Here is a 15,182-nt window from a genome sequence, read left to right as displayed (position 1 = left end):
GGATACAAACACTCCAGCCCTTAACAACTGACTGCAAAGTAAGCAGTCTGAATTTAAATGAAATCCACAAATCAAACTCCAACTTCATGTAATCGTGTTCCATGTAATCTGGAGTAATTGCAGTTCCCCTAAAAGTCATGGTGGTTTAATTAATACACAACAAAATCAAACACACTACCCTGACTCTCCTGTGGACATCTAATTGTTCTTTCCCAGGACAAAATGAAAGCTGCCATCTGAATTATGCCATTGCACTCTTCTCCTGAATGCATTATCTTTAGCTAACATGAAACCCAAAGAAGTACCTGCAACTGAGCCAAATAATTTGCATGACTGTTTTGCACTTACCTCTTCCACCCTGTTCATAATGTAGGTCAAGAGTCATTTTGTACTGAGCTTTGCATGGGCATATTGATTTAAAAGTCAGCGCATGACTGCATGTTTATGAGACAGAGGGGACCACCATATCTAAGACCTTTCTGCCCACCTCCCCTCAGCAGGAAAGAACAGCTTTTGCTTTTTTAAATTATTGCTCCCTCAATACAGTAGAAAAGCTTCTTTTGTGTGATCCAGTTTTCCTTTATGCCTGGGCAGTTTTTCTATCCTCACTCATCTGCCCCAAGGTTCTGCTTCGCATTTTTCCATGTCCTGCCTTCAGTCCCAAGTAAGGTACCCACATCTGATGACTGTCCAGAGCCAGCTGTGTGTATTAGGCTGCAGGAGCAGCCAGCAGCCTGACATGTTGCTTCCCAGGCCTCTGCCAAGTGCCAGGCATGATGCCAAGCCAAGGGGCAACCCAGCCTACTGCCAGAAACACCTCCCAGGGCACAAAGGGTGGTAACAGTGCAAAGCACCTCATCCAGTTTAATCATATTTAATTCTTTCAAATAATCCAAATCAAGCCAAAAAGCGTATATTTTTGCTGTCTTGTTGCTGCTTTCAGTAACTCAGAATTAGTTCCTAGCAAAATAACAGGAAAGAGAGAACTGCTAATAAGCTGTTCAGCCTGTCCTTACATTCATCCTGACTAATTCACGATTGCTGCCCACATGACTTCAGCTTACTTTTTACCCTTTCCATTAACACTGACATCACAATATAACTCAACACAAGGAAGAGAGAAGGTGGCGATTTCCTCCCAGATCAGCACCTGTTTCTCTTTCTCCAACTCCAGTTTGGAGTCTCTTCTGCAGGCTGGGTGAATATTACCTGCAGGACAGTAGATCAGCACCACTTAGTGAGCTCCTGAATTGCATTTAAGCAGCTGCTTCAGCTGTGTCCAAAGCATCCTCTCTTTAGAGGCACACAAACATTTATAATCAAGCATATTCAGAAATAAGTGACAGCTTGCACAGTTTGTTAGATGTTTCTGTATGTGGCATTAGTTTCCAAACTTTGTTAGAACAAAAACCTCCTCAAAACAAAAAGCAAAACCCAAGCAAAGTCCCCTCCCAAAACCATCCACCCAAACCCACAATAAACCATTTACCTCATCTCTCCACCAATACACTTACTGCAGTACCTGCACAGGTTCTGCAGACCTCACAGATCTTTTTTTTATGGGAGAATTTATGTAGAAGTAACTCCCAAAGCTATAGAGATGCAGCCTGGAAGAGCCACAGGAGCTGATAAAACTTTACACAATGAAAGAACTAAACTACAGTGTTAAAAACTGGGGCACTAAAACCCTAAACCTAACAAAAACTAACTACAATTAGGAGAAAGATATCTAAAAAATACATACTAAAATAGCACAAAAATGTTTTCTTTACCACTCCACAACATTGCCTGTGATATCACACTGGTCACACTGTACCATCAGATTATGCCTTATCTACATATCCTTGTTTTACTGTTTAGAACTTCAGCTTTCAGTGCAACAGGGTATTTTTAAAAAGAACCAATGAGCTTGGCACAAAGAAAAATAGCTCTTCTCTACTCATACCCCTCGTAACCTTTAGATAGACCAATAACAATAATAACCAGGTGAGCACTCCCACTCCAGCTACAGTAAATGAATTATTTTATAGTATTCCCTCTCCTCCGATAGTTCATTTTATGTAATGTAAAACTTCTAATCCTTCTACTACTATTATCCAGAAACATGAGCAAAATTATAAATTTTCCAGAACTAGGGCAAGCTGTAGAGAAAGATTTTTCCTGTCAGCCTTTTGAATAATCTGCTACCACAGAATGGAAGAGCTGCCTATGAAACACTGGTGCTCACTGTCAAAGCAAGCAAAGCTCTGCTGTACATTGTGGAGATCCACCCAACCCACAGCTCACCCTCCTGGCACAAGGAAAAGTCCTGGTGAAGAGTGAGATGCTCTCCAGCTGCTTAGTGCCAGTCAATTGCCTGCCTACCTTCATCTTTCCCGCTATTGAAACCTTAACAGGCCATTGATTTGTATTTAATACTGTGGGTGGACTCCCCACAGGAGAGCAGCAGACCTGCCTGGGGACCCTGGGGAGCTGATTCCCCCTCCATCTCCAGACAGCCTGACCACCCTCCCTGCTCACTGCTGCAGGGGCCCCTCTGCTCCTCCCCTCAAGCAGAAGGCGACTGTGGCACGGTGTGTTCAGTGCTTCCCCCAGACCTGCAGGCTCCTCCTAAACCCTGCTGGAAACTCTGATGGAAGTAAAGACCTCCACCTGCCCAGAAATGGGCTAAGATAAGGAATCTCTCTCAATAAAGCAGGTAAGGAGTAGATGAGCACACAATGGGATTCACTTTCTGATATGATGTGCATATAGTTTCCAGCAAGGTCAGTTAAGGATTCAACCCTGTAACTCCACAGGAGTTTTGCTCCAGCAAGGACTTCAGATCTTAGACTCCTCAAGAGCAGAGGCACATCTTATTTACCTTCTCAGGCATATCAGCACCAGGAAGACAAAAAAGAGAAAGCTGGTAAATAGACTGTACTTCTGATCTTGCCTGCATTTACTTGCACAAGAGGTAAAATCACATGAATTTATAACACACGATTTCCATTGCTTTCTTTCACAGTGTCTTTTTTCCCACAGGGGCCTCCTAGGAGCATGCTGGGAATAGACTTTTCCTTTGAACATCAGCTGGATTTCATCACTTGAAATTCTACGTCCAAGTCCTCTCCCAGATCAGACATGCCTGCCAAATTTCAAAGCCAAGCACAGGATAGTGTCTCCTCAAACAAACCATTAGGAAAGTTGCTCAGAGGACTCTGACATTTGCATGCCCTGACTAACCTTTAAACAGTAAAATCAAAATATAAACAACAGTATTAAAGATAATAATACTGTGAACAATTGACAAAAATACTGTTCTTGTAGACTTTTAGGCTATATGTTAAGATGTGATGATTTTCTCAGCACAGATATCTTAGAAGGTTCACTAGAATATGCCTTAGAACCTTCCTTAAAAAAATACTGCCTTTCCCAAAAGGCTTCAAGAAGCTTTGAATATACAACCTCCTTATATAACACATGTAAATAATTAATGATGCCCTCACTGAGGAAGCGCTGACTTCTTTTTACTTTCACTCCTAGCTGCCAGATCGAGTTAGGCACTCCTGTGACACTGAATGGTCCAGTTCCTGCCTGATCCCTATTTCACTGTTCAACATCTCCCTCCTAAGAGTCCCCTGACCAGTGTTCAGGCTGTACATAGTCTGAATTTCCACCAGGAAATGTGGATTCTGGAATTGAACATGTAGCTCTAATGAAATCTGAATATTCAGTGTACCAAGACAAAAGCAATTTCCTGGCTTGTACCTGATGGTTATGATTGCATTCATCCCAGGATCTGTTAGTCTGGGTAGCCACAGCTCTGCCAGGAAGGTGCACTGCAAGCTGGCTATTGGCAGTGAGGGTACCACAAGGGGTAATTTTTCAGGGTAATCTCCCAGTCTGTTTACCTGCCTCATCTGTTTTAACCCTCACTTTTTGAACTGTTTTGGTCTTCTCTTCATGACCAACCTTGTAGCACAGGAGTGTTTATGCAATTATGGAAGTTGCTGACAGACACCAAAGGGTATACAGCACCTGCCTTCCACCTGTAAGTCTCCTTCTTATTAAACAGAGAGAAAGAGGCTCCTCTGGAGGGTGAGTCAAGAAGGACACCCCCTTCAGGCTAAGTCACCCCAGTACTCTGAGTCACGGCCTGCAGCGTCACAGCTCCCACCAAGCACCAACACAGTCACTGCTCTGACCTGGGCAGCTGAACCAGTCAGTGCAAGGGCTCAGTGCCTGGCAGGGAAAACGGCTAATGGGAGAGTCACGGTGTCATTCTGGAACAACTGGGAAACACAGTAAAAGCAGCAGAGTATGAAATTAGTAGTACACATAGAAAGGCAGAGGTAGGAGCATATTCACATTCAGACCAGCAGGGCATCAACAGGCATAAATCCTACCTCATACCTCTGGAGACACCCTCACCTTTCCAGCAACCACTGAGGGAGCACAGCCTAAGGTAAGAAGTGGGAATATTCTCCTCAGCTCCTGAATGCACTAAAACCTTTCATTTTTACAGAGGCCATTCCAGTATGTGATTGTATGTACTCTGTAAGTTTAATAATTTGCTAATAGCAATTTGTTGCTTACAAAATCACACAGACTTTAGAAAAATACATTTATTAACTTCACTAAAGGTAGAGTCCTAAAAACGCTATTAGTTTTGGTCCTTCTGATCAATTTAAAAGTAGTTTCTTAGCTATTTTGAAGATCTGTCTGGCCTGGTATTTAAGAAGATGCCCCAGAATATGACATACTTGTGAGGCAAGTCTCTTACCAGAAGTCAAACATAGTAAAGCAGAGCTGAAGCACAAGGACAGCTACAGCAGTGCCAGGAAAAGACAGCAGGCCTACTTATGCAAAATCCTACCATGCAAATAATTTCCACATTTAATCTTGGTGTCTCTGCAGGCAAAACTCGAATTAACTATGCTCCATTTTGCTTGTGAACAAAGGCTGGCTAGCAGCTCCACCACTCCCAGAGGTCACCTACAGAGGCTGTGCAAACTCCTGTCCTTGAAGGGTTTCTAGACTTCAACAAATACATGGCTGCTGGGATGTGCTGGGAACAGTCTGGCTTCAAAAAAGAGGCTGGATGAAATGATCTCTACAGGTCCCTCCAACCTACATGCTTTTATTTTTGTCAGATATTCCGCATCTGGAAAACAACCTGCTATTCACAGTCCATCTTTCAAGCGAGAACTTTTGACTGTAATGTTCTAGTTATAAAATCTAACCCAGTAATATCACAACTAAACATCTTCAACTGCTTGCTGATGATCATCAGTGCACAGGCAACTTTCACACCTGTTGCTCACCAGCCCCTTTGAGCTGGCTTCTGTCACACCCACAGGCTGCCCACTAACTGCTGAAAATTTAGTATGAGAGCTGCTCACTGAATTTGGAAAGAGGCCCTCTCTGCTCAGTCACAGCATGGCAGGAATGCTGACAGGCTGAGATTGGAAGTATAAAAGAAGAGAGAGGAAGGTGAAAAATGATGGACTGACCTGCTCCTAAGCTTGGGCATCTTTTGCAATGCAGGATTTCACATAAACATGTCTTTAAAGCAATCTGCTCTTGATGTCTGAGCTGTGCAATTGCTAAGTCATACTGAAGTAGCTAATTTTAATTTATTTTGGCAGCTAATCTACTAATGTTCCTTGTATTTGAACATTTCACTAACAAACAGGACTGACATGAGCTCTCTCAAAGCATATGAAAAGAAAGAGGACTATGTAATTGTGGTTTACTGGCTTTGTCATTACATTTATAGCCCTACTAATGGTGTATTACAGAAAAGAAGCATAAGGGCTTACTAGTAAAAATATCAATAAAAATAGTACTGTTACTAGGAGAGCTGTGGTCAGGAATAGCACAGCTCCCTGAGTTTCATTATCACATCACAGGAAACATCTGGATAAGGGGTTTAAGGTGATAAAGGACTGAAAAATCTACTTGAAAATTTTATAGAATTTTTTAAACTAAATGTAAGGACAGGAAAGAATCTAAAGAAAAGACAAAGAAGAGTCTTTTCTATTTGATATGGGTTTAAGCAATTTAGTAGATCTCATTAATCTTTCTGAGGACAACAGCTGGAAGTGGAACCACTGCTGCTACCTCTGGTGGGAAAGCATTGACTAAATCCAGTGTAAGAAATACTATGCATTTATTATTAACATTAAGTGAAATATATATGTATATATAGGTGGGTTTCTGTGGGGTTTTGTGTGGTTTATTCCATTATGCAAAAAAGAAATAAACTAGAAATATTCTTTCCAGTTTTGAAGGCACCATTTTGAGAAATAAATATTTTCAATAGACCACAAAGAATTTTGTACCTATTCCTCAAATGGTGCAACATGTTATACTCACTTGGTCTCATATATCTCTGCCTCCATGGCTAACAGCCAACTGTGACCCTCACAGCTTCAACATCACCTCATAAGGTTGCTTTGCTTACCTTCTCATGGAAGGAAATAATATATATTCTATCCATTGTTGTTTTATACATATTTTTCTTTTATCTTTTAACTATCCTCAAGCCCAGAGTGGCACTGAGCAGCGCCACAGAATCTAGTCACACACACTTCAAAACATTGCTTGAAAATTTCATGGGTATGTACTAATCCTATAAATGTAGGGCTAAAATATGTAATGTTGAATTTCTCTGAAAACATCAAGATTCTCTTTAACAAAAAGTAAATTGAAGACTTCTGATTCAAGTTTCCTTCCTGCTACAAGTTGTGATTTTCTTCAGAGAACATGACAATATTCAACTTAACAAAAAGTTGCATGAAAAGCACTGTAAAAAAAAAGTATTGGATTATGCATTTGTGGTGAAGAAAATACCAGATAGTGTTTAGAATCCAGTCCATAGTACACAACAAGCTACCACTAAAAGGGCAGTAGAAAGGCTGAGGTGTAGTAGAAAGGGTGACTGTTCTCAGAACACCATGCACAATGTTCCAGGGAGAATAGGAACTGTCCTACTGACCCCAGGAGGCTCTGGGTTGGGTTTTAAAGGTTCACAGTACTGACAGACACATAAAAAGGTAACAAAAAACATCCAAAAGGTCAAATATTTTGGCTTCCAGATGTTGTTGTGTGGCAAAAAGAACAAAAGGACTGTTACTTAGGGGTAAAAATACTGAAGTTGAAAGGGAAGTAGGGAAAGGCCAAAAACTGGGGAACAAGCAGACTTGCTCTTTAGTACCTAGGCACTGTTCTTATTTCCAGGTTTGGAACAGATCTGTGCCACAGACACAGAACTGGTGGATAATAATATGAACCAATAATAAATTATTGCATGTAAGGTGGTCCAGCAGGAAGTTCTCTAGGGAAGCAGCAGTGAGAAAAGGAAGCATGTCACCAGTGCCACTCTCATGAAAAAAGGCCAAATGTGTATTTTTGAAAACAGATTTTGTTTCAATGTTTTTGTAAATTAATATCACAGTCATCACTGAACTGCCTTACAAAGTGCTGCAAACGAAAGTGCTAGAAGAGTCCTCCAGAAAGACTGAAAGAAAGGCAAAATGACTGTGGGAAAGCATAGCAAAAAGGACTGCAAGAAAGAGAATCTAACTTTCAGTATCACATTCTTGAGAACTTTTAAGCATGTTTATGTGAATCAGTAACTTAGAGAAAAAAATCAAACACATAAACCAGTAAGGAACTATTTTAAATTTTTTTTTTCTTATAAAAAGAAACAAGAAGAATGAGAGAGCTCACTGTTTCCATAGTAATACATATATACAACATATATACAAACAAATACATATATACATATACATATTTGTTTGTATACATCTATACAAACAAATAATAGGAGCAATTACTTTCAGTAATTTGAACTAACTGTCTGGCCTCAATCTGTTGACTTGTTAAAATACAAAAAAATTTATTTTCTGTATCTATTTCTATTTAGGAATATATATTTCAGTACACATACTTATTTTGTGTAGTCTCCAAGGCTGCTGCTTTATAATGCAATGTGCTTCAATGCTCTTAACAGAGAAATTATTTACTGGAGTGCAAGAAGGTACAGCTTTTTTCTTCAGTAAGGGTTGTACAACCTCTTCTTGTCTGAGGCAAGTAAAATGGGTTGTGCATTCACATGGACTTAATAAGCCTGCCTAAAGCCTACATGCTTTTTTGGACACAAACTGTGAACTCAGCCCCAGCATCCACCAATAGCTGGGCCAACTGGCGAATAATCTCTGAGATCAAGGGCACAGGAGCAAGTGAGCAAGGAATGGCAACACTGAGATTCCTACTGCAGCACCCACACCCCAGGCTTACAGTGCAGCCGCTGTACATGTGTACATTTATTGTGCCACACATGCAAAGGACAAGATTTAAATAAAATCTCAACCCCAGAAAAGAGCAAGTTATGAAACAGAGATTGAATTTGAATAAGTGTTGAACCAGATCTTGAAATTTTAAAGAAAAAGTAAGAACAAAGCTTCAATTCCTATTTTTGAAGACTGCGTTGGAGTGAGTCACAGTCAGTGATGTACAAAGATGCTGGTTTTCAATAGCACTATTCAGTCTAATTAAAAAGGTGATTTACAGGTAAGCCCAAGAAAAGAGGAACTGTTTGCTACAGCTATAAACCAAGTCCTCTGGCTCAAAATTTCTTTTGCTAAACTAATTATTAAATATACAAGAGCTTCGTGGAAACCTACATCATGGTTATCAAAGCTTCACTGCATTTCCTCATGAAATTCTGGCAAGTTGGCATCCTAGAAAAGGCTGAAAAAGGATTTGGGCAGTGTTGCAAAGGTACTGTGGAACAAGTCATCTTTATACAGAGAAATTTAAAATCTGAGTTATTAAAAAAACAAAAGTAGAAAAGAAATTATATCCCAGACTAAATTCCTTTTTAAAAGAAAAGCTGAATACATTTACAGAGCTTTGCACAGGCTGATTTCAAACCAAGGACTCCAAAACCAAGGACAGTGCTCCGCCCAAAGTATCATATTTCTTACAAAGCAACCACTAACTGGAATGACCAAAGGCCCAGCAGCTGCTCTGCCATGGATCCCTCAGCAGGAGGCTTGTTTGAGAGGCTCTGGGTCACATTCTCTGCACAACTGACAAGGTAAGTGCACAAAGCCACCTGAAAGCCAAGTGCAACTCAGGAGAAAAACACGCTTGACATGGGCAAATGCTCAGTGGCAGCTGAGCCACACAAAGCTGCTGGGAAATGTCCTTCCATCCTTTGACACTGTAGGAGTTCTGTGGCTAACATCCAAGCCAAAGGAGAGAAGTGCTCCCATATCAAATGACAACCAGCACCCCAGATGTTCTAAGGTTTTAAGAAAGGGTTGAGCATGGTGAACTCAGGCACCAAAAGCTCAGCTTGCCTACACACCATCCAGACAGCATCCACATTCACTTGGCAGAAACAAAGAATATTAAAAACACATATAAAAGCATATTAAAATTTTGTCAGGAATTTTCCAGATATGACGAACACTCTCACTGTGTTCATATGGACTTACGAAGCAAAACTGACATAAAGTCAACTGCAAATAATTGACCAACATGACCAAGTGAAGCTTAGATTCACTCAAACAAGACAAAGAGAGAGCTGATCATGCAAATTTAAACCAATCACAGCCAGAACTAACAACTTCTTCAAAAGAAACTAAGCATTACAAAAGCTGTCTCTTTTCTGTTGCCAAGAGATATTTTTTGCTGTTACCACCATTCCTGCAGCACTGCCATGGTTCCCAAAACCAACATTATTAATACCTACAAGATTTACCCTCATTTAAAATGGAGGAACACCAAGCCTTCACTTAGGCACTGACACCAGTGTAAGCACACAAGGAAAATGGACAAGATCAGAAGCTCTAGGGAATGAAGCAAAAAATACATATTTAATGGATGAGGGGAAAAGAGTAATTTCTATTGGGCTAAAAAGAAATCTGCACATCATTACTTGGTGTCAATAATAATGGAAGAAAGGTAGAGAACAATCTGACAAGAGAAGGGTAAAGAGGAAATGAATCATTCCAGGGATTAATTCATACTATGTTCTGCTTATCAAAAAAATTTGGGGGCTTAACGCTCAAAAGAAATTACAAAAGAGACATGTATCCAAATGCTCACAAGCTTTCTCATACTGCTACATTAGTGTTCCCATATGCTCTCATCTTCCAAATGTACTAGTTGCTAATTTTAAATAACCTTTTTTGCACATGGTACTTCTAAATTAAGAAGCACCAGCAGAGGCAGGTTAGGGCTGTGGCCCCTCCACTCACCTCTCCACACATCTGTTCACCATCCCCTCCCCAGAAACAGGAATTAGCAGCCCCCTGCTGTCCCTGGGGGATTTCACTCTAAATCAGACAAATGCTGATAAAGAAGGATCGTAAGTGGAAGACAGGAGAGAGATGTCAAAGAATGAGGAAGTCAAGTCAGTGACTGTTGCCCTACCTGCATCCCAGTGAAAAATCCATCAAACCTAGCAACAACTGAACCAGGGTCTAGGATGGAGGACAGTGCCTTGGCTGATCCATGGCTGTGTGAGGTCTGAAGACTCACAGCAGCAAACCACGTAGAATGTACCTGTATGGGTGCTGCAGACAGATCTAGGAACACAAAGTGCTTATGTGGAGGAAAAAATCAAACTAAATCATTGCAGCATGCGTGAAATAATAAAATATGAATCAAATAAATAAAAGAGATGAGTGGTTGTGCTTAAGATGCCAGTTAAGAGACCAGCATTGCATGCTGCAATACCTCTGTGAAAGGTGCCTTAAAACGGTCAAGCCATGAGATCAGACACACCCAGAATAAAAAAAAATGTACTGCTGCGACTCAAGACAGCCTATACAGCGCAGTGGGACAGCAAGGGTATATGACAGTGACAGCTACTTGTTGAGTAGATCTGAAGAGCAGGGTACAAAAGATGAAAAAAATGTCAGTGATCAAGATGAAAGGCTTGTCAACTCAGAACGAAAAAATTTAGGATGAAAAGCAGCCATTTGGGAGAGATCATAAAAATAACGTTTTTCTAGAAAGCTTCAAAAGATTTTATTTCTTTGGAACACAAACCTGCAAACTCAAGCAGGTAAGGTGGAAGGATTAAAAAGGCATGGGAAAAAGACTACAGCATTCTTCCAATCCTATGATGTTTATTTAACGCTCTGCATTGTTCATTAAACAATAACCAAATAGATCATTCCACTGAGCTTGAATTGCAAAATCTGGCAGAGCTAGACTCAAACATGGATATTGTGTTTCTCATCTAAGAAAACTTGTACGCTGTGTTCAATACACTGCTTCTCATGAAAGGAGTTAAAAAAGTAATAACAGTAATCTAATGCACTGTAGTGAAGACCAAGATAAATAACAGCGTTCCTGTCTATTCCCAGGAACACCTCTGAAAATTGAAAATACTTTATAAACTAAAAAAAAGAAAGCTTGAGAAGTTGCTGTGGTACTAACTATTGCAAAAAGACTTCTTATAATGCAGATTTTTAAATAGAGAATCACAGAATCATAGAAACACTTAGGTTATAAAGACCTCTAAAGTCATTGAGTCCAACCACTAACCTAGCACTTCCAATTCCACCACTGAAATTGTTATGCTTTCCATAAAACTGACTATTGAAAACAAATTTCTCCACACCAGAAATACCTTTTGAATTACCACAGGCATATAGAGTACAAGGTGTTCATGATGTGACCCTCAATTTTTTTATTCATGTACATTAATGTCATTTGCAGTGAAGAGTTTCACTGAATTAAAAAATTACTCACCACTAGTAGGCATCTGAGTCTTTCACTGCCAGTTGAGGCATTTAAATTGTGTTAAACTCTACACAGGGCAAATATTCAACATAAAAAAATCTGGTTTTGAGTTGCCCCTTATGTGATATTTTGAAAAGCAAATGACATTTTTTTGGTCTACAGTTGGAGAGGAATAATTTCTGATCAAGCACGGATCCATTGCCCTCTCTGTAGAGAAGCCATCATGCCCAGCTCATATCTGGTGACACACTCATCAGTAGAAGCCTGAATTCTGAAATAAACAAAACTTATTTCAATATGACAGGGAAGACTTCACCTACATATTCTGTTCCAATTCATGGAGATCACTGTCAAAAAACCAAAAGGAATTGCAGTCTGATAGCAACTCCCCTGTTTTACCAACTTTTGATTTAAGGGCTTTTCAAAATGCCTTAATACCACACTGCAGACGTTAAAGCAAATATATCTCTTTAAAGCAACGCTTCTGCCGCAATAAAACCGCCAACTTTTTTAGCAGTGGATAGCAGAACTCGGAATGGAAACATCTGGCGTCGCTTACACACACATATTAAAAGAACAGATACTAGATTTCCCTGGAAAAATCGATGGTTGCCCTTTTTCATCGGTAAAACGGGCTGCTCATGCGGGCTCGATGGGAGCCCGGCTCACAGATGCTGCGGCGCGGATGGCAGCGAAGCCTCGGGGGTGGCCGTGCGGGGCACACCGCGCTCCCCAGAGACCCCGAGGCTGGGGGGATCTCTCTGCGGTACCTGAGCAGAAGCTGTTGCTGCTGATAGTCCTGCCGGAGCCCGCGGAGGAGCTGGGCGGGTTGAACTCCCGGCTTTCCTCTTCCGAAAAGGGCGATTCGGAAGCGGGAGATACCTTCTGCTGCGGCCGAAGGACCAAGCGGGGGATGCGGCTGCGGGACACCTCCTTTTCCAGCTGCGTCCTCTGCTCCTGCTCGGGAAGGGACACCCCGTCAGGAACCTCTCGGATGCGCCCTCCTCTTTCCATCATCGAGGCAGGGGCAGGCAAATCCCGGCCCCTCCGCCCCCCCCAGGGCGGGGGCAGGACGCGATTTGCCTGCCCCTGCTTCTGCTCGCTCCCCGCCGCGCCGTCCGTCCCCGGCTCCTCACCTTGCCGCTCTCCCGCAGAGGCCCCATCGCTCCTCAGTCACGGCGCAGCCCGGAGCAGGCACCTGGCATGGGCGAGAGGGATGCGCTGAGCGGGGCTGCGCTGCCGCTGCCGCTGCGGCGCTGGGGGTGGCGCTGCCCGGCCCGGCCCCGCCGCCGCTCCCCGCCCCGGCACGTGGTGCCGCCGCAGCGCCCGCGCCCGCCCGCTCGCCCCGGGGCCGCGGGCAGGTGTGGGGCTCGGCCGGGCCGGGGGAGCGGGGCTGGGCCGGGCCGGGGCAGGTGCGGGGCTGGGCCGGGGCAGGCGCGGGGCTGGGCCGGGCCGGGCCGGGCTAGGCCGGGGCAGGTGTGGGGCCGGGCCGGGCCGGGCTAGGGCGGGGCTGGGCCGGGCCGGGGCAGGTGTGGGGCTGGGCCGGGGCAGGTGCGGGGCTGGACCGGGGCAGGTGCGGGGCTGGGCCGCCCCTCGGCACCGCTGCCGGGCAGCCCCGCCGTCCGACCGGGCTTGCCGGGCCCTGGCCGCGAAGGGCGAGGGGAACGCGGGCACAGGAGACAGGGGCAGAGGGCAGATGATGTCGGCACAGATACGGTGGGTGTATGTCCGCACACTTAGCAAAATGCACCGTCAGACTTCTCTGCTTCTTAGTCATAGAATCATAGACAGTTAAGCGTTTGGGAGGGACCCTAAATATTATCTAGTCCTGTCCTCCCCGGCCATGGGCAGGGACACTTCCCACTAGACCAGGTTGCTCAAGCCCTTATCCAAGCTGGTTTTGAAGACTGCCATTGCCAGGGCATCCACAGTTTCACTGAGCAACCTGTCCCAGTATCTCACCACCCTCACAGTAAAGAGTTTCTTCCTAAAGTAAAGAATTTCTTCCTATTATTTTTCAGTAACCCGTTTATGGAACATGTAGAGAGACAAAAGCTTACTTGATTCTGACATAAAAACGTACTTGATTCTCAGACGATACATTGCAATATATTTAATTGTAGCATTTTCTCTCTTACCATTCGTCGTGGTAATTGTTGTTGATCCTCCTATTGATTAATGCACATGTGGTAACCTTGTTAATCTGCTCTCTAGGGAGGATCTATTTAAAAAACAAGCATTAGCAGGACTGCATTCTGGGCTATAAGCTTATGCACATAATGGGTGAAAAGGACTTCTTTTCCACAAGAGGGATGATGAAATTCTCAGTATGAAACTCACCTGATGTTCCACATATATATCTGCTTATGGGCCCTAATGAGCTTGCAGAATTTGTACTTTCAGCAATCATATTTTTGGGCAAAGATCCCCTTTACATTTATGCTTCCTGCTGTTCTGCTTTCAGCTGAGATCTAGTTAATTTTCCCATGACACCTATGAATGGCCCCAGTTTTTCACTGGAACTTCTGTTTGCTATTAGACCATAAATATTAAATACTGTCTCAAAAACAATTAAGAGCAAATGTGCCTTTAATGTGTAGCGCAGAGAGCATAGCATCAGTAACAGGAAAGGTGATGCATTCATCTAGACCTCGAGGAGGAAAGAGGACACTGGTAAGTACTGACGCACTGATTGTTGTATATCCAAAGAGTCATAATTATTAATTTATTAACCTGGCATCAGAATTAGATCCATTACTTATGTAGAGCTCCAAGCTATGCTTTGCCAAAAAGATGATACCATCCTTCCCTGGCAGTGACAACACATCTATAATTCAGAGATGTGAGGTAGTTACAGCTGAAAAAAAAGCCTAAAATTCCTGTAATAAAAATTCTATGCTTATAAGATATCTTCTAAGCACTAGCGCCTACCTTCCTGCCACAAAATATCAGGAAGAATTCTGGACCTTTCCCTACTTCTCCAAGACTGTTTCCATGGAAAATTGCAAATCACATATTTTAATCACACAGATTTGCTCTTCTGTACAGTAGAGATCAGGGCACCTGAGACCGTGGGCTTCTCCTGAGACCACAGGCACCCGTGGCATGCATGGGGTGGAAATTTCCCACGTACATTTGCAAAGCTGCTGTACCAGTAGTAAGAGTAAGAAGAAGCTGTGCAGCAGCACTGCCATTGCCATAGTAACTCAGCTCCAGAGCTGCTGCTGCTGCTTCAATTCTCAGAGCCTGTTTTATCTTTTTCATTTCAAACTCAAATTTTTGCCTTGCTAAGAAACAAGATATAAGAAGTGAAGTCTGCAGGCTGCCTTAGGTCTCATAATGGGATGCGATTCCTTTTGATCTTCTCTCTTCTTGGCATAGAGATTTATAGCCTTATCATAAATCATAAAACAATCATTAACCTTCAAGCA

The 15,182-nt window shown here is 42.7% G+C and overlaps 1 protein-coding gene across 1 annotated transcript in view; it reads right to left on the bottom strand.

The window, feature by feature from the left end:
• Positions 1-13,018, bottom strand: part of SYBU (syntabulin) — a 40,132-nt gene extending 27,114 nt beyond the window's left edge. Inside the window, exons 1-2 of the mRNA XM_059486375.1 lie at positions 12,888-13,018; positions 12,522-12,708 (exon numbers count right to left, since the gene is read on the bottom strand). Coding sequence (XP_059342358.1) covers positions 12,522-12,708; positions 12,888-12,914 — 214 coding nt within the window. The 5' untranslated portion in view covers positions 12,915-13,018. The remainder of the gene's footprint in view (positions 1-12,521; positions 12,709-12,887) is intronic.
• Between the last annotated feature and the right edge of the window lie 2,164 nt (positions 13,019-15,182).

This window comes from Ammospiza nelsoni, chromosome 1 (genome assembly GCF_027579445.1).
Source record: "Ammospiza nelsoni isolate bAmmNel1 chromosome 1, bAmmNel1.pri, whole genome shotgun sequence".
In the NCBI taxonomy this organism is placed as follows: domain Eukaryota; kingdom Metazoa; phylum Chordata; class Aves; order Passeriformes; family Passerellidae; genus Ammospiza; species Ammospiza nelsoni.
This window is presented reverse-complemented; position numbering and strand designations above follow the sequence as displayed.